We start from the raw sequence: 24723 nt of genomic DNA on the forward strand, positions 1-24723 counted from the left end.
AAGGAGAGCACCTCTCCGTTTTGACACACTTCTCGTTAGAAGCCCGAAGGGGCTGCCTCCATGCTGGCGGCCCAGCGCTGCTCAGGCTTGCTGAATTGCAGAGTCCACAGGGCAATAGCAGTGTGATCTTGTTTGCAGCGGCACACCTATCCTGCTAAGGAGAGTGCTACTTAGTGAACTTTCACCTGAGGAGAGTACTGTCCGGCCACCTTTCACTTGTGCTCTATCTGCACATGTGCCAGCATCAAGAGTAACCAATAATGGCCGTTTACCAGGGCCTGTCACCACTTGTTTCCTAGCCTGAGCCGAGGAGGGAGACAGAGGCCTCAAACCTGAATCTCTAACAGCCATGAATAAATAAATCATCCATCAGATCCACTAACTGGCTCGCTTAAGTCGGCTTTGTCCTTATGGTCTGTGAGACCAGGTACGTTTTAAGAGAAAAAAAAATCAGGGGTGCCAGGTGTGGTGGTGCACACCTTTAATCCCAGGACTCAGCACTCAAGGGGCAGAGACAGGCGATCACTGTGAGTTCGAGGCCAGCTTGGTAAACAAAGCAAGTCCAGGACAGGCAAGGCTACAGAGAAAAAACCCTGTCTTGGAAAAACAAAACAAAAACAAAGCATCAGGGGAAATGTTACACCAGGAATGGCCAGGTGTGAGGCTGAAGCTGCACTGTGGCAGAGCACCTGAGCAGTATGTGGGAGGCCCAGAAGGAAGAGAAAGCAAAGGTGGCCCCTCCCCCGCGTTTCAGCTCCACCCCATGGGACTGCGGCCAAGTCTTGGCCCTCTGCCTGTCTTGGAAAGAATGAATGTCATATTTTCCGTTGAGGCAGCAGAACCTATGAGCATCTTCTACTAAGCTACTCCACACAGGTCCCTACTCAAGCCAAGGTATCACCTGCCACCCAGGAGAGCTGGCAAACGGCCCTTCTGTCGGGGACTCTTGGCAGACAGCAGTGCCAGCCAGTGCCCAGGCTGCAGGGCTCACGCTGTCCTCTGGTCACTCGTCCACCTCAGAACTCATCATTCTGCATAATCTAACACAAAAAGGAGAGGTGGAGAGGGGTGGGACCTGGCAGCCGGAAGTGGGCAAGTGACCCCCAAAGCAATAGGACACTGACAATGACATCTCAAACCCCCACTTACTTTGATGGGAGGAGGGTTGAACCAGGACAGAAAATCCTGGCCAGCTGATGGGGCCACTGCAGGATCTACCACAGATAAAGGTGCACCAGGAGCCAGGGGCTGGGCTCGTCTGCCTCCCTGCCTCCTAGGACACCTCAGAGAGGCCCTGCTGAAGCTGGCCTGCTTGCTGTCCTGTCTTCCATCTGGTTTTACCAGATGTAACTCGTACCTCCTTGTTTCGTGCCAGGCCAGATATATAGTAAAGGTCCTGGTTAGAACAGTGGTGGGTCCACAAAGCTCCTAGTGTGTGGCCGCACAGCCACCTGCTCAGCTGCTGATCTCCAGTGCACTCCTTCTATCCCTCTGTGCCCTGCGGCACTGACCTCCTGAGCCCGCCTGTACCGCATGGAACAGCCTCTTGTGGGTAACTGAGGCAGCTGCCATCTTAGAGCCCTCTGGTACCCAGAGCTTCTGCACACCATACCCACTCCTGACATGGTGACCGTCATGTGTGACCAACAGCAGGCTCCCATGACCTGGGTCCTCCTGTGCACCCTCTTCTGCTGTGCTCAACTTGAGAAGTGGCCCGCACACCCCTCCCAGTCCATGCTTCGTGCACCCCCATCAGTGAATACGCCTGTCTGCCTTCCCGTTACACCCGAGCCCAGCTAAGCAGGGTGGTTTCTCAGCTTGCTGCCACCTGAGGCTGCCATAAGCATGCTCACATCATGCAGAAGGCAGATTAGTAAGAACCTGCTCAGAGGGAGCCGCCTGTTGGCATCCACAATAGTGTCTTGCAAGGCCAAGCCATTGCCTAAAAGACAAATTCACTAATGGCCACCGTGGTCTGGGTGCACTGACCTTGCACTGAACATGGATGGGGCCTCCTGTCTCCTGATCCACTCCTGCCCTCCCAGCCCCTGACGCAAGCAGAGGTCTCTTGCAGTGCAGCGCTTCAGTGGAAGCCTCAGGACAGCCATGGCATCTGGCACAGCCAGGACCCTTTCCAGGCACTTGTCTCCTCCTGCTTCTCCTACCTCTGTCCTCACAACCCAGAATCTGCAGGGCTGGGCCCCTCCAGGCCGCTCTGCCTCAGTATCGCTGAGACCCTGTCCGGGCACCTGCTTTCCATGCTCCACAGACTCTGATCACCCTGGGCCTAGCTCCCTCACCTCTCTCAGTGGCCTGCTCTGTGCTCCCGCTGGGGGGCCCGGCCAACCCCTGAGTGGCATCTACACTGGCTAGCTCCAAGTCCTACCGCCCACTCCCCAAACAGGCAGGGTGTCGTGGCTACTCTAAGTCTGTGTCACTGAGTCACCAAGACCCCATGATAAACTCCTCGCCCACTCTGTATGTGTCATGGGGCCACTACTGGGGCCAAAATATAGGCACCATCACTGGCTCTTCCATTTTGTCTTCCACACTTAAAATGTCAAATTGAGTCTACAGTGTGTTGAATGTATTCAAGTTCCTCTTAGTGATTAGGATCTAGGTGGGCAGACGGCCAGCTCTGGAGAACAACAGCATGGACACACTTGCACCCCTTTTCTCTCCAGGCTTAGGGTGCTGCAGTTGAAACTGTGGGCAGCTACAGGGCTGGGTGTGTGGCTCCGTCAGTAGAGTGCTTGCCTAACATGCACAAAGCCCTGGATTCAACACGTAGTACCAAAAGAAAACAAGAGTGATGCTGCACAAAGCGTGGGCTGCCACACCATTTCAGCTGGGTCGGTGTCAGAGTGGCTGCATCCCCTCTCACCTGTGCCCCCGCTTCTAGAACACACCAGAGCCCCAGCAGCACTGTCCAGGGTCCTGTGAGCCAGGGTGGATGCTACAGCACTTGACAAGTGCAGTGTCTTGTGTTAGGAGCTCTTCAACTACAAGTCTCACGTTTGTCTTAAACCACAATAGACAGAATCACCACCTTCACACTTGTAAGTTGGAGTACACCCAGAAGAGTGAGACACACATCCATGATAGTCCTTTCAGACAACATTCAGAATGTTCTTCCTACCAAAAATAAATAACAAATTTGAAAATCATACCAACCAGCCAGGTGCAGTGACGCACACCTGTAATCCCATCACGTAAGGAGACGAGGGAGGGCGGGGCTCTGTGGGTTCCAGGCCAGCCTGGTGCTTTGTCCTGAGGAGTGAAAGTTCCCTCACAGGCACCTCCCACCTTCAAAACACAAACACACACACACACACACACACACACACACACACACACACCCCTGTACTGTAGCTCCAGAGACTTCACTTTAATTCCCCAGGTTGGACCGAATACAACCCCAGAGGAGCTTCTTAAAAGCAAATTTAACAAGTGACAGAAAACAGAAAATGTCCCCAATTTGTCCCACCAGCTACTTAAAACGGCACTTCTAAACACTGGCATCCTATAGAGGGGAATTTTTTTTTCCTAGTCAGAATAATTAATTAGGGAGTAAATTGTTGGAATCAAGCAGATACAATCCACAGGATGGTTTGGCTTCTTTAATTGATTCCTTCCTGAGGACAGACGGCTTGCAATTTAAAATACATTAAAACTGTTCCCTCGTTCTCTGGAATACTAAAAAAACAACAGTCCTAAATGCAGGTGGCTTTGGTTCTGGACTGTGCCAGAAACAGGGCCTGACTGCTGTCTTTTAGAGGACTCTGTTATGGAGTTCCCACAATAGGCTCTAGCATGGACACATCTTTTTTAATAAATTCATTCTCACAATTTCATACATGAGTACCATATTTAAACCATTTCTATCACACCCTCTTCCCACTCCAACTCCTAAAATTCACTTCTTCAATTCATTCACTTCTCTCTCTCTCTCTCTCTCTCTCTCTCTCTCTCTCTCTCTCTCTCTCTCTCTCTCACACACACACACACACACACACACACACCCTGCTGAGCCCATTTACTATTGCTTGCACATATGTGTGTTTAGGCCTGACCACCTAGGTTTAGATACTCTATGGGGGTCCTGTCCCCCTTTCTCAGCAGTCATGAGTGGCCTGTAGTTCCTCATCATCTCGACGTGGGCCTTGTGAGCTCTCCAGGTGCACACTGTGATGGCGTCTATCTCACACCAGCCTGTAGCAAGTAGGCTCTCCACTTTTGGCCAGCCAAGAGAAATGACTGGGACACTGCGGCTGTATTTAACATAAGGAAGAATCCCAAAGTCACCAAGAAGCCAGTTGGCTACAAGCACACCTCACAGTGAAAAGCCCGATACCTTCCATGCCAGAGATGGGCTGTTTGGAGGCAGAGTGATGGAGCGGCCTCCTTACCATTATTCATAGAAATTTACCACCTTAGCCACATTCAGATACTGTGTGTGCATCACTTACCTCCTTAATCCCAGACACTTTCATCACCCCCAAAAGATACCATGAACCCACTGGGTACTCTCTTGTAGTCCTTCGTAATCCTATCCCTCTACACCTGTCCCCATGGCTCTGCCTGCCCTGGCCACTTTCAGTAAGAGGAACCACAAGGACATGCCATTTCCTAGCCTCTTCACTCTGCACTTGAGAAGCACACCCATACTGTCTATGTTGGAGCTTCAGAGCCCTGGGCATCACCCCTTCCAAACTAAGGTGACTTCCACATCCCTTAGGGACTAGTGATAGAAAGCACTTGCTTTAAAAAAAAAAAAAAAAAGAAGCAAGCAAGTGCTTCAGGTACTGTCCTAGAACTCTATCTTCAAGGAAGGCGAGTACTGACTCCACTGGTGAGGCTGAGCCAAGTGAGGGGGAGGGGGAGGGGGAGGGGGAAGGAGAGAGACAGAGAGGGGGGGGGAGGGAGAGAGAGAGCGCGCGTGCGAGCGCGCACACCTTAATCCCAGCACTCAAGAGGCAGAGGTAGATGAGTTTGGGGCCAGCACCATCTATAAAGTGAGTCCAGGACAGAATAGGCTACACAGAAAAACATTGTCTCAAAAGCAAAAAACAAAATAAAACACCTTACAAAATAAAGAGAGGTAGAAGTGGGACAGAGAGGCTCATAACTGCACCCCCAACGTCAATCCCAGTGGCCTTTGGGCTGCGTCATGGAGAGCAAGGGGAGATGAAGACCGGGCAGAGTGGGCAGTGGGAAGAGGGAAGATTAATCTTCACTGTCATTGTGCCTAGATTTGGAATCATCTAGGAGACACATCTCTGGATGCATCTGAGGATGCGCAGAGAGGAAGTACTAAGGAAGAGAGACCATGTCGAATGCAGGTGACACTATCCCATAGGCCAGCATCCCAGAAACAATACAAAGCGTCTCCCTGTTTCCTGACTGCAGGTGTGAGGTGAGCCGCTGCGCAGGCTCCTGGCCCCATGCCTCACCTGGATGGAATATACTCTCAAATCACAAGCCAAAATAAATCTAAGCTACTGTTATCTAGTTATTTCATCACAGCCAAAAGGAAACTACCCAACACAGGGCACTCTCCACTACCCACAAAACACTTGACTCACTCCGGTCACCAGCAGCAAGGGAAGGGTCATCTCTAGAGTGCCCACCAGGAAGTGAGTGTGAGCTGAGACAGCCATCTGCACCACCTGCTCAAGTTAAAATGGAGGCTTTCCTCATGACGCCACGGCTCTTAGCAGCTTCTCTGCAGTTCGCCAAAGCTGCCTGAGGGCCACAGGAAGTCAACAGACAAGGGCAGATGTGTGCACAATTCCTACCCAACTCTCTTGTCACAAACAGGGCAGAGATCGGCAGCCCTGGGGTGTGGGCGGCATATCTCCTCTCACTTGGAGGCACAGTGGGGAGCAGGAGACCGGAACATAGAGTGATGGCCCTTGGCAGGCCCTCCACACACTCAGCCTGCGCAGCAGGAGAGACTTCAAATCAGGAAACAGCTTAACTACAGGACACAATTCTAGAACACTTTGGGATCTCTCTCTCTCTCTCTCTCTCTCTCTCTCTCTCTCTCTCTCTCTCTCTCTCTCTCTCTCACACACACACACACACACACACACACACACACACACACACACCATTCTGGAGAGGGTAACATCTAAACTTAAAATGCTTCTAATTCAGCAGGTCCATGGCCAGTGACCCCAACAACTCCCCACGATGTAAATACAGAGGTCAGGCCATGTTGTTGTCAGTACTGAAGACTGTAAAGCTGCCAAGGAGTGGACACATAGGCAGGTGAGGCTACCCTGAATCTTCAGCCATTAGGACTTCAGACACCATGAAGAAAGCAAGCTCACCTTCAAATGTCCAGAGCCCATGGGCTGCAGATATGGCTCAGAGGCTAAGAGCACTGGCTGCTCTTCCAAAGGTCCTGAGTTCAATTCCCAGCAACCACATGGTGGCTCACAACCATCTATAATGAAGTCTGGTTCCCTCTTCTGGTGAACACATGCAGTCAGAACACTATATACACAACAAGTAAATCTTTTTTAAAAATGTCCAGAGCCCCATAGATACACCCATGTTAACAAATAAACGCCCCAGTAATCGGAGTGCATTACTTCTTGAGTCGTAGGCCAATGAGTCACATGGACATGCAACAGCCCCCTCCTGCCTGAAACACTAGAGGCTGTTACCATTGCTCCTGGTGCACAAGTCACAGAACATGAGACACCAGGCTGTTACTCACCTGGAAACTTCATTCCTATTGGCTAGTGTTCACGGTGCTACAAGATGCTAAGCACACTGCCAGGAAAAAAGTAAGCCTTAATCTCTCCCAGCTGTGAACCCTGAAAGCTACAATGACTAATGGGACAAGATATGCCCACTGGTGCAATAGCAGCCCAAATATTATGGGAATTACCAACCATTTTCTGATTAGATCAGAGCCCCCGCGATGGAACCTATACGCGGCACTATTAAAGGGGCCGAGAGCCTGGTTAGACAGGGCAACAGCCCACCACTAGAAGTTTCCATTTGCACCATCAGCTCCAAGTTTCAAAGCCCAGGCTCCTGGGGACAGCAGTAATAATCATGAATGGGGTATTAGATTTCATAGAATCAAATTTGTCAGTGTTCGGAAGGTCCAGGAACTCACGAAACTATGTGCCAAATGGCTGATAAAAGACTTAAAAACCGCAGGACCCTGCAGGCCTACAACTGTATATGCTTTCCTACCACGCTGTAGCCAACTTTTAATAAACCATCACAGGGCTGGCGAGATAGATGGCTATCAATAAAGAGCGGCTGTGTTCCCAGCACCGACATGTAGAAGGACAGCTGTGATTCCAACCCCGACTCCAGCTCCAGAGGCTGACATCCTTTTCAGGTCTTCCAACACACATGGCACATACTCCACAAAGACAGGTACACATAAATGAGAAGAGTCTTAAGAAAAGAAAGGCTGGGTATGGTGGCCCATGCCTTTAATCCCAGCACTCGGGAGGCAGAGGCAGGAGGATTGCTGTGAGTTCGAGGCCAGACTGGTCTACAACGTGAGTCCAGGGCAGCCAAGGCTACACAGAGAAACCCTGTCTCGAAAAATAAAACAAAACAGGAAAAAAAAAAAAACAAGAAAAGAGAGAGAAAGGAAGGAAGGAAGGAAGAAAAAGAAAAGAAACAAATATGGAAGCAGGGCTCATCAAAGCAGGGGAGGCTGGGGCAGGGGGATCAATAGTTGCAAGGCATAACGAGACAGTGTCTCAAACACATACAAATGTTGTGTTTGTGCCTGTAACTCCAGTACAGAGAAGCTTCAAGGCCAATGTCTAATCCTGTCGGTAAAAGGAACACACACACACACACACAATCATATATGGGGGGGGGGGACTACACAATAACTCGAATTGTATTTTTCTTTAGAACTGTCTTTCATAAAAAATATAGTATTTATGTGAGTACATATTTGGCATGCTACTGCTTCTTAAATATATCCTTTTTGCATAGTTTGGGGGTTTTGTTTGGGTTTTGTTTTTTTTTTTTTTCTAGATGAGGTTTCCCAGCATACCCCTGGTATACAAGAATTCAAACTCAGAGATCCACCAGCCTCTACTGAGGAGATTAAAGGCATGTGCCACCACACCCAGCTGGTTTTATTTTGATTTGTTTCTGTTTGAGGCAGGCTTTCACTGTGGCTTCAAACTGGAGGTCTTCCTGCCTCAGCTTCCTGAGTGCAGGGACCATGGACATGGACGTCTTCCTACAGTCAGTATAAGACGCAGGGCTTCATGCTAGGCCGGCACTCGACAAGCGGAGCTACGTGTACACCTGACTGTTAAAGTCCTCAGGCCTCAGGATAACACAAGCACTGAATGGTATAATGCCCCAAGGAGAAAAGGTCTTTGGAATCATTAGGGACAGAGGATAGAGCCCCAAGCTCCACTTGAGCCATGGTCTGAGTCTGTCATTACGTGAAAATGAATTATCATCTAGACTGTTTCTCAAAACAAGGATGCAGGCGGGACGTGGTGATGCACAACTTAAGAGAGGCAGAAGCAGGAAGATCTCTGAGAGCTGGAGGCCAGCCAGGGAGATATAATGAGACCCTATCTAAAACTCCAACCAACCAACCAACGGCATCACACCCCACCTGAGGTATCTTTGAGGAAGGAGGTAATATCTGCAGCAACTCTGACACACACAGACGCCTAGCAAGGGCGGTGGAAACCCGCCTGTCCCGTGGAGCCCAGGCTTCCTCAGTGCGGACCAGTCTGTTTTCTGCCTTGGTAACTGGGTCTACCCATGAAAACCCGATGACTCAGAGCTGAACGTACTCCCCAGTGTGTGGTGCTGGACTGAGTCTCAGGAAGTGAGAGTGTGGCACACTGTACCAGGGCCCCTAGGAGGAAGCCACCACCTCACAGTGAAGGTTATGAAGGGCCACCTTGCTAGTCATCAGCAATTACCACAGCTCAGGTGCTCTGAGCCACTTGCACTGTATTCAAACTGAGCCAGTCAATGTCTTTGGAAGCCAAGCCAGGATTAGAGGGGGGGGAGCTCATGGCGTCTGTGCCAGCTCTGGATTTTCACAACCCCAAAGCTAGGGACCAGGCACATATCCTGCCCTTGGTTTCTAGAGTTTGGCAAATCACTGTGTCCTCCACGGTTATCTGGTTATTACAGTTTAAACAGCTATTTATTGAGTGCTTAGCTCAAGAGACAGTAAACATTGTTCATTTCAAAATACATAAAATTGCACCAGGGAAAGTCGCTGAACAAACGGATGCCTCTGCACTCAGAATGGGGAGACAACACTCCCCACCTGGCAGCCAGGCCGCAGGGTTAAAGGGCAGGTCTATCATGTACCGCACCAGGCCTGCAAGATAGGGCAGGGAAACCGAGGGCTGCAGCCCACAGCTCATAGCAAGGTTACCCAATGTTTTCCTTCTTCCTTTTTTGTTCTTAGGTGTTTTTAATTTCATTATGAAAAAAACAAAAACAAAAAGGGCTAGGCTGAAGTTGGGCGTGGTGGCACACGTCTTTAATCCCAGCACTCGGGAGGCAGAGGCAGGCAGATCTCTGTGAGTTCAAGGCCAGCCTGGTCTAAAATGTGAGACCAGAACAGCCAAGGCTACACAGAGAAACCCTGTCTCGGGGAAAAAAAGGTGGGGGAACTAGGCTGGGTGTGTAGCTCAGTAGCAGAGCACTGCCTTGTTTGTGTGAGACTAGACCTAGGTTCCAACACGGAAACACTAGCACCCTCCTGTTCTAGCTCTGTGGAGCACCAAGACCAGGAAAACACAATTAGACTAGATGTAAATGGTCCCAACGGGCCACCATCCTACCACTTAAAGGGGGCATTCCAAAGTGACAATAGAAACAGGGGCCAAGGCAAACCAGTGGACTTCTGCTTTAAGCATGGCTCCCACCTCCATTCTGATAGAAAGGCAGGAAATGACTGAGCACCAGGGGCTTTCACCCTTCACGAGAGCTTGGCAGGCAGCAGCAAAAAAACTAATGGGAATACAGACCAAGAAAAAACAGTTCCCACAGCACTCTTGAGGACACAGTCACAAAAACAAAACAAAACCAGCATTTAGAATTCAAACTAGCAAACTTTTAAAAAGAAAAAGAAAAACTGTGTGGTAGCATACACCTTTAGTCTCAGCATCTGGGACACAGAGGCAGGAAGATCTCTGTGAGCCAGCCTGGTCTACATAGTGAGTTTCAGGACAGCCAGGGCTATACAGTAAGACTAAGAGAGCCTGGCATGGTGGCACACGCCTTTAATCCCAGCACTCAGGACGGCAGAGGCAAACAGATTGTTGTGAGTTCTAGGCCAGCCTGGTCTACAAAACAAATCCAGAACAGCCAAGTCTACACAGAGAAACCTTGTCTCAACAAAACAAAACAAAACAAAAAAAACCCAAAAACATGTCAGATCCTTTTGCTAGGCACAATAGTGCTCTCCTATAATCCCAGTACTCAGGGAGGCAGAGGCAGGCAGATTGTTCTGAGTTCAAGGCCAGCCTGGTCTACAAAGTGAGTCCAGGACAGCCAAGGCTACACAGAGAAACCCTGTCTCCAAAAACAAAAACAAAAAAAGATGTGTGCTACATGGCAGCCCTCCGCACACAACTCTGCAGTCATTCACATGCACTCCATGTGACTGTATGACCACTGAGACACTTATTATCCATGATTGTGACCAACACAATGGTGAGAACAATCAGTCCATGTGACAACGACACATTACTAAACGCCACAGACAAAGTACAAAGCATTGTGGTAATTATTCTGATGCCGGAGGTAATTATATATGAATGCACAGCAACTCCTTATAATAACAATAAGAAGAATTATTACCACTACCACTTTACAGACAAGAAAAGAAACCCAAGGAGCTAAATACTGAGCAAAGAGGGGAGTGAGCCTTGGAAACTGACCATTTCCCCAGGCCAACTCCAAGTCTGGGACAGTATTTTTCCCACCTCACCTTGGGTACAATTCTCACCCAGAAAGGAGTCATTTTAAAAGGTGCAGAAGCAGCTGGGCATGGTGGCACACATCTGTAATCCTAGCACTCGGGAGGCAGAGGCAGGCAGATTGCTGTGAGTCTGAGGCCAGCCTGGTCTACAAAGTGAGTCCAGGACAGCCAAGGCTACACAGAGAAACCCCATCTTGAGAAAACAACAACAACAACAAACAAAACAAAACAAAAAAGAAAAAAAAAAGACCCATAAGCAAAACAACAGTCCAGAAGCCTGGCAGTGGTGGTACACGCCTTTAATTCCAGAACACAGGAGGCTGAGGCAGGCAGATCTCTCAAGGCCTATAGGACCGAGACAGGCAAGGCTACACAGAGAAACCCTGTCTCAAAAAACCAAACCTACAAAGCAAATAAAAGGTGCAGAAGTGTCTCAGCATGGAATCTCCAGCCCAAGGGCCCGGCGTTTTCAGGGAGCAGTCTGCTCACTCCCTGTGTTAACAGACCTCCCAACTCATTGGCGCCTCTTCCCTCAGGAGGACCACGGCAGAAGCCAGGGAGGCAGACAGGTCAGAGCAGAAAAGAACAGGTAGTAACAGAGGGCAGGCTGCATGCCACACCCCATGAGCCTTCTCCAGCTCTCAGGGAGGGCCTCGAAGAGCTGCCCCTACCCTGCAGTGTGCCATGTGACCTGAGCTCAGCTGATAGCAGCTTATTTTATCTCCTAAATTCTCTGAAATGAGCACACATACCTCTTGACTGTGAAGAACAGAAAAACCCAACCTGAAGGCAATGTGGTTGTGACTGTACAGGCTCAGGAGACTGTGACAAGTTCAACATGGAGGCCAGGCGACCAAGTGCCACCTCTTAAGATAACACTGCTGGCTGCCAGGCCTCATCAGCGCCACACAGAGACCAAAGGAGCATATGCCAAGCTACGCGATGGCATGTGGCAGGTGGCCATTCCTGGCCTCAACAGCTACTGTTGCCAAGTAGCCAACCACAGCTTGGGCACAAACTTGGTGGCAACTGATACTCTGAGGGCAACACCAAGGTAGACTACCTAAGTCAGGGCTCTTGGCCTCCTCACTGTTCAGATTTCAACCACAACACAGTGGCCATGTGCCCTCAACTACAGACTATTCACCTGCCAGCCCGGCGCAGAGGCCCTTGCATGCTTGACGAAGACAACAGTGGCCTATGGCACAAGAAAGTAGAGAAGGCACAGCCCAGATGACAGCTGGAGGGAGAAAACACAGAGGCTCCAAGGATGGCACAGGTGACAAACCATAAACCACAAGAGCATCTAGGACGGTGTGTGTCAGCCCTGCCAGGACAGAGAAAGAAGAATGAACAGCAATTCTGGGTTGCAGGGCCAGAGATGGGAGGAAGCAGGCACAGGGCAGGCTGGGAGGGATAAGCTCTCATTTGCATACAACTTCATGTGTGGGGTGATGAGGACCAGGCTCTTCACCTGCTGACAAGCTACAAGGACGTATGTGGGAGGCTGGAGCCAATCTCGAACTCCCAGCTTCTATGATTAATACAGGAAAATGAATGTCATCAACGTGTCAACACAGTATTTTCTGGCTACATCCACGAAGGGATGCCTCAGCAGCAGGGAGTGCACAAGCACCCTGGTTATGGCATCTAGCCTTACTCCACTAAAGAAGGGAACTACCGCAGCCTCTCAACACGGGGAGCATGTTAGGAAGGGCTCCGGACATGAACACTCAAAGAAAGCAAGTTAGAGATCAAGATTGTGCAAAGTCAAGTCCACTCTCGCCCAGAAGCCAAAAGACACACACACCCATGAGCTTCCTGCTTCCTATAACTGGTCCTGTGCTAGCTGGGCGTACAACACCCGAGTCCCAGCTACACTCAGAGATCAAGGAACCTAAGCATGAGCGAGGCTGGGTTTCCATCCCCAGTGGGAGGGAAGGAAGAACAAAGGATGTTAGTGGTTGAACAATTCAGGTGGGTGGGGACAGACAGGTGAGGCTGGTCAGCCCCAATGCAAGGCATGGACAGGCTTTAGATGTTCTCCTCAACTTTTCTGTACATTTGAGTTCTTTTCAAAAGTAAAATCCCCTTACTACTTTCTCCAAGTGTATAACACTGTCGGCAGTGTGTTGGTGCACAGGGCCTGCCAGGCCTGCTGCAGTCAGACCCTTGAACCTCTGCATCCCGCCCTGGCTCTCCATCCTTCTGGGTGGAGCATGACAGGCCCCAAGCACCTTCTCTTCTGCCTCCCTCTGGCTCCCAGTCCCCTCCTCAGGCAGAAAGTTGTGCCTGGCTTTCAATCTACCTTTTGCCAACTCTGTGAGGGCCACTCGTGGTTTTCTGCACACGTGGGAGTGACCCGTGGTTCCCATTTGTGTTCCTAGATTTAAGCTGGTGGGCAGGAGCCAAGCTTGCCCTCACTGCTTCAGCAGCCAATACTCAGGCCCTATGACTGATCAGGACCCTGGATTCTTAGGGTTCTGCCACTCACCTAGTATCTAGGCTACCAACTCTACAATGTGTTCTAGAGCGATAAGTGAACCTTATGTCTTAGTATATCTGCAATAAGTATGTAAACTGCACATTTCCCCTCAGCTTTGATAGCTAATATGACAGAAAAGTCTTACCAAAGAACATTACTTCTAACCCTGGCCTGGTGGTCCACACTTGTAATCCCCCAACTCAAAAAACAAGAGACCAGTTCAGTCTGCCTTGGCTACATATCCAATTCAAGGCCATCTTCACACAAGATCCTGTCTCAACCCTCCTCCCCACTTAAAAAACAAGCAAGCCAGGATGGTGGGGCACACCTTTAATCCCACAAGAGAAGCAGAGGCAGGCAGATCTCCTGAGTTCAATAACAGCCTTGTCTACAAAGTGAGTCCAGGACAGCCGTGGCTACACAGAGAAACCAGAAGAAAAAAACAAAACAACGAAAACAAACAAACCCTTCACTTTCCTAAAACTCTGCTGTGCCAGTGAAACCTGGCAAGGGGCACAGTGCACTTCTGCATGGTGACAGCAGGTACAGACGCAGTGTAGAAAGCAGGTCCTCAGAAGGCTGGCTCTCCATCACCATGGAGATGGAAACACTGTGAGCACACAAACGTCCAGAGAAGCATACCAACCTCAGCTGGAAGGAACCAAGGACCCCAAAGACACAAATGGAGAAGTGAGGGTGCACCCATACAATAGAATATTGTGGGGTAATAGAAAATAATATTCAGAATTCAGTGGTACTGTGGAATTCCTTGAGCTAGGAGTTCAAGACCAGCCTTGGTAACTAGGTGAGAACCAGCTGAGAAAGGAGATTACGGTTGGGGAGACAGAAACAAAGTCCCAATACACCTAAGCAAACTACGCAAACACAAAAGGCCATATGCTGCATGATTCAGCTCATAAGAAAGGTCCAGCAAGACAATTCAACAGCCAACGAGTCTCGGCTTCCAGCGTCTGGCAGAAGGGAGTGGAGCTGGAACTAAGACTGGAGGTGCTGCCTGTGGGTGAGGTGTATGCAGATACACAAAGGACCAGAGCAGGGTGACAGGTGTCTCCGATGCCTGTGCTCCTCTGAGGCAGGGCCTCTCCCTCTCCCTCAACCTGGAAGTCCTGTTTTGTTTTTGCCAGCTGGGCTGGAAGCCAGCAAGTTCCCGCCATTCTCCTGCCTCCACCCTCTTGGTACAAGGATCCAAACCCTCTCCTCAAGCTTGCACACCAAGCCAGCTCGCCAGCTCTTCACACCTGCCCATCTCATCACTGTAATCATGTGTGCGCGCACTGACTTGTGAGTCTGAGTGCAGGTGCCTGTGGGTGCAGACACTCAGGTCCCCAAGAGCTGAATACAGGCAGCTGTGAGCCTCCTCCCAGTGTGAGTGCTAACGAGGAAAACCAGGGTCCTCTGCAAGTGCTGCATGTGCTCTTAACCCTTGAGCCATCTCTCCAGCCCCTTAAATGGCTAAACGTGTGTGTTTTTAAAGGTGGTCATTTTGAAAGTAATTCCCTGCTCTGAAGCGCCAATCATTTTTCTTCTCCCTCTGTTGACCATACAGACTGACTTGGACCAGAAACCGAGAGCATCACACACTGCGCTGAGTCCTGCTGGGTCACACTAGGGTGAGGACCAGTGGGAGCCCCAGGTGCCAGAGGAGCAGGAAGTGAGGATAGCCACCTGCGGCAGCAGCTGAGGTTTGTCAGTAGGAAGGATGACTTGGCAAGATTCTCACCACTTGCCATTCTGCAACATGACTTAAAAACACCTGTTTCAATAAAAATATGCAAAAATAAAACAACTGTTCTTTGGAGTAACAGTACCACAGTGAGCTTAGAGGGCTAGTCATGCACGCCAGGGCCAGCATCACCCTCTCCACCCTCTCCACCCTCCCTGTGGCAGATGATGATAAGTGTCCTTTGAGCCGTGAGGCCCAGAGCTCTGTCTCCTGTGAGCACTGAGGCAACTCCTTGCCACCCCAGGCAACTAGCATCCTCTGGGGAAGGGTGACCCAACAGAATGAAATTCCAGTCCCTCCAGAGGCCAGCCTAGTTCTGCACTTTCCTTGACAGCACGCACACACATGCACCACGCACACACATGCAACACACACACACACACACACACACCCCTCAGCATTTCTTCCACCTATTTTACAGTGCTGTTTTCAAGCAACCCACCCCCCTAATGCTATCCATGAAAACAAGGCCCCCTGCCAGAGGACTCCCAGACCCTGTGGGCACCACAGATGTTCTTTCCCCAATCCCATCCCCACGGCCCTGGTCCTCACAAAAGGAGCCTATCTAGCTGTTCCCAAGCCCTGTGGCTTCAGGTGCTCAAAAATGTACATCACAGTTGCCATGGCATTTCTGGAACTCCTTACTGTTAACTTAACCCTAGCGCTCAAGGACAGTGCAGACAAGCTGAGGTCGCAGCACCCCAGCACGGTGGTCCTAGTACACCTTGAAGCTTTTCCAGTAAAGAGGGCCGGGTAGGCAGACAGACAAGCAGACTTGTTTTGAGAAGTCCTCTGGTGATACAGCATCTCCTAAACTGTGTCCAAGACAGGGGCAGTTCTCTCAGGCCCATCCAACCCCAGTTCCTGGCCCAGCCCCACTCCTGACAACTGAGCTCATGGGAATGGCTTGGGGCTGTTTTCTGCCTTCTCAGGGCCCCTACTCAGAGCACCAGCAATCAACCTGGGCATCTCCTGGGCCTTCAGGGTGCAGAAGGTGAGAGGCCTACAGATGACTCTGGCTTTCTCCTTCAAGCCCATCCGCCCAAGGTAAGAGGGCTGATTTAGTACCAGCTCTGTGGCCCCAGCCCACTCAGGCCTAAACTTCCAAAGCCTTACTTACCCACTTCATCTGGCTTTTCCAAGCCCATCTCCAACACTCACCCACGTTCAGATTACTTCCTTCAGCAACCCAACCTTAACAGCCCAACCCTCACCCCCAAACCTGCAGATTGTTACTCTTTTAAGGGTGTCGCCACCGACAGCAGTAGAAGCCAGGACACTGTGAAATCTGGCCTCTCTTCCTGCCATGGCCGTGAAATTCCTTACTCAATGTTTCCTGACAGTGGTTTGTCAGGATGGAGGTGCAGCCAAACCCTAAGGCTGCTGAGCGTGTGCTGGATTCAGACTCTAGTTTCATGAAGTGCACACATCAGTCTCCCATAGACTCACTGCCTACTGAGACAATGGCGCACTGACTCAACTCCAGTCAGCCCTGTAGTGGTTTGAATGAGAAACGTCCCAAAGTTTTGAGCATTTGAACAGTTGGTACCTGGTTGGTTAGAAGGTGTGGTCTTGTTGGAGGTGGGTCTTGAGACGGTATAGCCTCTGCCATTTCTATTTTTCTTTGCTTCATGCTTGTAAATGTTTGAAAATGTGCTCTATCGGCTCCTGTTCCCACTGCCATGTCTTCTCACCATTATGGACTCTAGCCCTCTGGAACCATAAGCCCCAAATAAACTTCCTTCTGCAGGTTGCCTTGGTCATGGTGCTTTATCACAGCAGCAGAAGTAATTAGTATGACCCACACCCCATCACCTCCTCCTCCCAGGGTAAGAAGGCTGGGAGAGCTGACAGAGGGGGTCCTGAAGACTAGCTCTGAGGAGCCGTCACCTCCCCCACATAGCTCCAAGTCTGTCAGTCCTCCCATAACTGAAAAAAAGGGTCCATGCAGGCCTACGCAGATGAGTCAGTGGTTAAGAGTACTGGCTGCTCTTCTGGAGGACCAGGGCTCAATTCCCAGCAGCCGCATGGCAGATCACTGCTGTCTAACTCTAGCTATATGGGATCCGACACCCTCACACAGAGATACATGCCGGCAAAACACCAATGCATGTGAAATTAAAATAAAATTTAAATTTGAAAAAATGTTCCATATAGTTCTGACCAACCAACCACCTACCATTTTTATTTTTACTCCCATGCCAGCACAGCTGCCAGCTCCTGCCCAAACACACATGCGAAAAGCTGTTGGACAGCTCTTCCAGAGTCTGAGCACCTGACATCACAGTGCATGGGCAGCAGTTTCTGCTCAGGCCTCTTCCTCCCACAGGTGCTAGCCTGGCTTTCCGTGGTCCTATGTTCTAGCTCCTAGCCACCAAGTCCTTTCTCTTTAAACTGCTGGCACCATCCAGCTAAACCCCAAGTCAATTCCTCACTCCCTCGTGCCGGCATCCAACAAGCGCAAGATGACCCAAGCTGCCCAGGCCGCCTGCTCTCCGGTGACTCATTTAAGATGCTTCCAAGGACTCAACTCCAACTGAGCTTCTGGGAGTCAGAACCACAGCAGAGACAGAGTCAACAGCACCTACACAAGGCACACATGTAAATATGAGAGGTGGACTCTCTTTGCGTCTTCTCAGTCTCACACATGCCCAAGAACTACATGACTGGGACTCATAGCTGTCTCGGCACAGCGAACAGAGAACACCACTTGTAAGTAGGCAGCAGTGGGAGCCCAGCTCTGGCGGGTCCTGTGCGGCTACCTTGGATAATCACCCATCCTGACAGGGTGCTCTCAAAATGACTGGAAGACAACTCCCCCCCTTTAGCCAGTGCCACATGGGAAGGGGAAAGAATCCAGGTCACAAAGTCCAGAGGGCGTGAGCAACCTGAGCAACCCCTCACATGCTCCAGACAGGCACTGAGACCCACACAGAGGACAAACTCACCACACATGCCTAAGAAGACAGGTCTGAAGTGGATGACCATGTTCGTCTGTCCACTGCCCCTGCTGAAACTATGGAAGACCAAGGATAGAGTTCCCACTGCTGGTCCAGTGCCCAAAGGCCAGAGGCACTGTGTTCTTGGCTGACAGCAGAGGGCCTGGCTGCTTCCCACACACACAGTAAGCCCCCTGGATGGGGGCTGCAGTGGCACATTTTGGTACAGGATCTCAGCGGGTGTCCACCCACATGTACCCCTTCAGGCATCCTAAGGGCTCTAGATGGCTGGGTGTGAAGCGAGTGCGTGCACTCAGGCCTGTTGCCCCTGAGCCCCCAAGCCTCACTTAGGGATGGCCCTGTAGGGCTGCCCACAGTCCCAATACCTCACTCGCCTGCAGAAACCCTGCATGGCTCTACTGAAAAACTGACAGGAGAGCAGAGTTGTCTGGTCTCAAAGAGTAAGGGGACCACGGAATAAATAGGGATTTCAGGTTCTTCAGCTTTAGAGGTGAAAGTGGGAATTAGTTGTAGCTTGACACTGTTTCACTTGATGGCACAGGCAGCAGGCTGGGTCTGGGCCAGCGGAGCCTCGCTACCCAAGAGATAGTGATCCTGGTGGGGCAATGCCACAGGGTGCACACGGCAGTTGGGACAGATAAAGGGAGAGAGTGCACAAGACAGAGCATGGTTCCTCACCTCACACCTCACAGCCCAAAACTGGGAGGGGAAACTCACCTGGGGCATAGGCTAGAAATAGGGCTGCAAAAAGACAACACCGCCATCCTGACCTTTTGACTTCTTGCGCATTGAATCCCACATGCTGAATGTTGGCCATATAGAAACTGGCTGCTGCAGCAACTATGAATGTTACATTCAACATGACCCTTGCAAAAACAAACAAACAAACAAAAACAAGAAAAACAAAAACCCTCTCAGAATGAAGGAGTCAGGCTGGACAGAAGCAAGTGGGTCTCCATCAGCCCCTCACAGAACAGGAAAGCAGGTGAGAGGCTCTGAAGGCCAGGCAGATAGTTTGAAGAATTGATGCAAGGGGGGGGGGGGCGTGCAAGGGAGGTGCCTGCGCTAAGGTGTTTAAGACCTGCAGTGTCAGTAAGAAGTTGAAAATGCAAGCAAAGGGGGTAGAGGCCTAGTTTTCTTTTTTGTTTTTGTTTTTCAAGACTGGGTGTCTCTGTGTGTATTCCTGGCTGTGCTGGACTCATTATGTAGACCAGGCTAGCCTCGAACTCACAAGGATTCACCTGCCTCTGCCTACCAGGGCAAGGGTTAAAGGCGTGCGCCACCACGCTCAGCGAGGCCTGGTATGATGACACAATGGGGATCTGCCACAAGGGAGCCCACGTGAGCTCAGGGCCACCCAGGCTACACAGTGAGACCTTATTTAAAAAAAAAAACTGAAAGCCAAAAAGCAAATTAGCATGGTTTTCTATTATCTTCATATTCTAGCAACAACTGTAGGGGCTGGAGAGATGACTCATCAGCTAAGTTGCTACTCATGCACGAGGACTCAGAACCAGTTCCCAGCATCCACATGGAGGCTCCAAACTGTCCATGACTCTGGTCCCAGGAGACCTGATGCCGTCTTCTGATCTTCAGGGCCACTGGGTAGGCATGTGTTACACACACATACATACAGGCAAACACAAATACACATAAAAATAAATCTAAAAAGCAAGCCAACTGGGGCTGGAGAGATGGCTCAGTGGTTAAGAGCGCCACCTGCTCTTCCAGAGGTCCTGAGTTCAATTCCCAGCAACCACATGGTGGCTCACAACCATCTATAATGTAATCTGATACCTTCTTCTGCAGATAAAGCACTCATATGCAATAAATAAAATAAATAAATCTTTTTTTAAAAAAGCAAGCCAATTATGATCATGTTTCTGAAGCCAAAAGAAATGACTAACACTTGATGTAACAATAGCAGTAGACTGTGTTCAGATGTGCCTTTACTAGCCCATGGTGGTGACACAAACCTGTAATTCCAGGACTTAGGAAGCAGAGACAAGAGGATGAGCTACCCAGGCCATTCTGTCTCAGAAAAAGGAAAAAATAAAAATAAAAAAGGAAAAAAAAGCCACCAATCCCTGTATTTTGTACATACAAACATGGCAGGGTGAAATGACAGGTCTGCAACGTGCTTTAGGATGTGCGTGGGGGAAGGGACCGCTGACAAGCCGAGGCGGGAGCACTGACAACTGCAGGAGAGGGATGCACTGGCAAAAACTAAATCTTGCTTTCTTTCCTAATTGTAAAATTACTTCACAGAAGAAACTTTTTAAAAACCGTGTGTTACATTTCCTACAATAACAATTCATAACATTAAAAAAGAAGAAAGAAAAGAGAAACATTTTTATCAATACTGCCAGCCCAGTCTCTTTCATTGTAAAGAGTAAACACAATGGTGTTGACAGAGAAACACAAAAGTTACAAAATGTTGCCTCTTAAGAATGTATAAATCAAAGTTTTTACGTCTCCCCCCCCCCCTTGCACACTTATTTAAATTCCTGCACAAGCTACTGGGATTTCCCACAAGTGCTCAGCCACCATGCTGTGCATTCCAGCTGCTGGCAGCACTTTCCCTGCGGCACACAGGCCGCCAGGCTGCAGTGGTACCCTCAGACAAAACTGGGAATTGGGGAGAATCCGGGGAGCAGGGCCAAGTAAGTGCTGCCATTAGAGACCACAGTGAATAAAATAAAGGGATGATCAAAATCCTCGTCCTGACTGGCATCTCTCAAGCCACCTGTCACTACCACTGAGGTTATTTTGTAGCAAAGACTCCTGGACTTTGGTACAGGAGCATCTCCTAGAGGGTGGTAAAGCTCCTGCCAATTTAATTTAAGGTCCTTGGGTGGGGAGACCCCACCTAGAACCCACTATCAGGCTGGATTGAGAATTTACCTACCCTAAACCACTAACCCTTCCCCATAGCTTAGGAAGGAAAAGGGGGAAAATAGGAGAAAAACAAAACAAACAAAAAAATCCCCCGAAACCTGTGGGGTTCTGAGCCTTGGCCCTTGATGTTACTAACGTCACACGTGAAACAGTACTTGTAACAGGCACAGTAAGAACCCACTATGAAATCTATTTTTAAAGTTAATTTACTAAGTATTTATTTCCCATCAAGCTCAGAAGCAGCAAAAACTCTTTGTAACGTTTCTATGCTTCAGATACAATGGCCTTCCATTCTCAACTTGGAAATAAGATGGACTCTCTTTGAAGAGACTGTATTGAAGGGGGGGGCTCCTTCTAAACGAAATTAAAAGCCTTGGTATATACAATAAAATGGAGCTGCACTCCAGCCTTGCAATTACAGCACACTGGCCCACCTTAAACTTGGGTTCCTTCCCGGCCTGCCATTAGCCAAGAATTATCCTACAGGCGTCTCTTTTCTCACCCAAGGCTTTCTGGTTTTGAGGGGGACTGTTTTCTCTGTCAGGCCACAATGCGGAGGCCCACGCAGCAGCAGCCATCTTCAAAGCTGCCAGTGACCAAAACCGACTGGTTGATCCAGAAGGCTACCGCATTCTCTTTTAAAAGGCAACAAACATCCCCTGGCAGAACACACAGTAGGCTCTTAACTTCCACCCTACCTGGAACCCACTGGTCTAATTCAAACAGGTGCTTCAAACCATGGGTCAAGGTCAAAGGGACTGAGAGCCACGTCTATGGGAGTGCTCAAACAGGTTGCCCTAATGCTCGCTGGCTCCCGGATGTTAGTTAAAAGGGTTGGTTCTCTGCCGGGTCTTCAAGATGAAGACCCACTGTGGCAGGCTGAAAGAATCAACACGCAAAATAGAGGAAAGCCTGGCCTCGTCGTCCCCAGGGAAGTCGCTAGAAACTGGCACTCTGGAAAAAACGTTCAGCCTCGGAGCTAAGGTTTGCTGGGTTCCTCCACAGCGCTGAGCTGGGGAATTCCCACTCTGGCAGGAGGCTACCCTGGCCACTTCGCGGCTGAGGGCATCCAGAGCCCAACATCTGCCACCAGAACTCGGGCACCTCCCAGGCGCAAGGTTAAAGGGGGTCTTCAAATTGCTGGAAGCCCTCTAATGCATTTACAAGTTGGTCCAGTGGGCATTCGAGGAGCCAGCCCTATGACATCGAGAGAAGAGGCGCACTAGGCTCCGAGCAGGCAACCGTAGGGAACCTGGGAGGCTCTGGGAGGTTTCCAGACCCCACAGTGGGGAAGTCTGGGGAGGCCCCAGGGCTGAACCACTAGGTCAGGTGGGCAGCAGGGAGGGCCCGCGGGCGCCAAGTACAGCCTGGCGGACAAAAGGGGGCAGGCTGAGCCCGAGCAAGCGGCGGGGCAGCCGGGAAATGGAGCCACGTGCCTGGCGGGAGAAGGCAAAAAAGCCTCCCAACACTTGACTGCTTCTCAACCCCGCGAGTAAACCGCCCTCCACTCTGCTCGGGAAGCGGGGTGGAGAAAACGCGTTCGTGCTTTTCAAGTTTTCTGGAACTTTTCCAGAGAAACGGGCAGGCTGGTGGGAAGGGGTGCCACGGCGGCCACCCGCTCCGCTAGGAAATCGAAGGGCGACTAGCACTTGAATGGGGAGGGCGGCTGCCCTGCGTGGAACTGCGTCCAAGCGGCCGATAGCGGTCCCGGGGCCCCCAGGGTTCGGTTCCTGACCCGTCCAGCTCTCTGCCCCAGAGCCGGCATACACCGTCCCGCTTGCTGTGCGCTCGGGGCCGGCGGGAGGAGCGTTGCGGGAGGACCGAGACCCGCTGCAGGCCGGGCCTGCCCACCCCCCCCCCCCCACGCGTCCCGGCCGTGCCGCTCCGGCTCACTGGGCCTCCCTGCCCCGAGGCCCTGCCCGGCCGCCCCGAGGCCACGCCGCGGCACCACAGGCCCCGCCGCCCTCGCTCGCCCCGCCCGCCAACCGCCAACCGCCGCGGCACGAGCGCCGGGCGCCGCGCGGACTCACCGGGGCCAGCTCCCGAGTACATGGTGGCGCTGCCGAGGGCCGCGGCCGAGGGCCGGCCGCGCGCTCCACGGGGCCCCGACGCCGCGAGCCGCGACGAGCCGCCGGCCGCTCGATCCGCCCCGGCGCGGCCGCCTGGCAGAACAGGTTTACCCGACGCGGCCGGGGCGGCGGGCGGAGGCGGCGGGAGCGGAGGGGGAGGGGAGCGGGAGGAGGGAGGGGAGGAGGAGGGGCGAGAGGGACTACGAGGGAGGGAACGGCGGGGAGGGAGGGAGGGAAGGAGAGGGCGGGGAGGAGGGAGGGGACGGCGGGAGGAGGGGGAGGGGAAGGTGGCGGGGAGGGAGGGGGCAGGGGAGGAGGCTGGAGGAGGCGGCGCGCGCACAAGGGGCGGCGGGACGGGGGAGTGTGGTGGCGGGCTGCCCCTTGCGAGGTTGCCCCGAGTAGGGGACTCCAGAAGCGACCCGGGACACGCGGGTCGAGGCTTTCCAGCGGCCGAGCGAGGCGACGCCTAGCTTCCGGGCGCGGCTAGCCCAGCGCGGCGACCCGAGTCGGGAGTCCTCCCGCGCCGAGCGGCAGAGCACGGCCACGTCCCGCCGCGCACCCGCCCCTGCACCTCGGCCTGGCTCTTTAAGTTATTAACGAAACGGCGGCGACGGGAAGCTGGCTCCCCACCCAGAGCTTGAGCTTGAACGCGGCTGGGCCCGTGCGTGTGACCACACCGCCACCTCCCGGCTCAGCTCGGCTCGGCTCGACAAACCTAGCCGATCCCAATAAAGCACCAAAGAAGCAGAGCAAGTTCAAGATTAATTTTATCAGCTGTCAGAGAGCAGATCTAGTTGGGGGGGGGGCTCCCCGCTTTTTGGGCTCAGAGCCCCCAAGCTCTGCTCTGAGGCCTCCCAGACCAGCATACTCTGTGCACATCTGTCCTTTCCCCACTTGTTGCTGGCACGTGCTCCTGGTTCTGTCCAATTGTCTCTGAAACCTTTTCTGTGGTAGTGCCAGTGGCAGCTCTTGCCTCACCCCGCACAGTTGGAGAGTGTCTTCAAAGCCCATGCTTTTGGCCCAGGCCGAAGACAAACAGGGCCCCCCCTAGCACCAGGACAGGTTCCTCGTCTTGTGCGGTGGGCAAAGACAGTCCCAGGAGCAAGAAAAGCACCTCTCCTGCCAATTAGCATCCGATGGAGGAGGAAGAAAATAGATGAGTTACGGCAGGGCTTCTCCCAGCTTCTCAGAAGGCAAAGGGAGGAGGGTGGCAAGCTGAAATCCAGTCTAGGATATATATAGAAAGAAAAACATGGGTCGTTCCCCGGCCCCCAGCTGACTGACACAAATGGATATAGTCAACCATAGCTGGCCCTGGTGGCTACCACTTGTGGTCACCACTACTACTTTGCTCAGGACCAGCCAGTGCAACATAGACCTAATGGGGGGGGGGGGGGAACGGTGTTAGACTTAGCAGTAGAGCACTGGCTGACTACCTATGCGAGACCCTGTGCTCCCTCCCAGCACTGCCCCCTCCCCCCAAGTCATGAAGGTAGAGGCCCCAACACCCTGATAACTGAGCATGGTTTTATACATGCCTAGAATCTCAGAACTCAGAAGGTGGGGGCAGGGTTCAAGGCCAGCCTAGTATACATGAGCCCTGT

The 24723-nt window shown here is 51.6% G+C and overlaps 1 protein-coding gene and 1 long non-coding RNA gene across 2 annotated transcripts in view; both read right to left on the bottom strand.

Moving 5' to 3' along the window:
* AGO2 (argonaute RISC catalytic component 2) overlaps positions 1 to 23255 on the bottom strand; it is an 82622-nt gene extending 59367 nt beyond the window's left edge. The window contains exon 1 of the mRNA XM_084803049.1: positions 23081 to 23255. Within this exon, the coding sequence (XP_084659175.1) occupies positions 23081 to 23102 (22 nt within the window). The 5' untranslated portion in view covers positions 23103 to 23255. The remainder of the gene's footprint in view (positions 1 to 23080) is intronic.
* Positions 98 to 19538, bottom strand: LOC311609728. The gene is made up of 3 exons (XR_014783481.1): positions 16742 to 19538; positions 301 to 4271; positions 98 to 227 (listed from the first exon to the last, which is right to left on the bottom strand). It is a non-coding gene; the product is annotated as an uncharacterized lncRNA (long non-coding RNA).
* Positions 23256 to 24723: the final 1468 nt, after the last annotated feature.

Source organism: Acomys minous (assembly GCF_964271855.1).
Source record: "Acomys minous genome assembly, chromosome: 12".
Lineage (NCBI taxonomy): Eukaryota > Metazoa > Chordata > Mammalia > Rodentia > Muridae > Acomys > Acomys minous.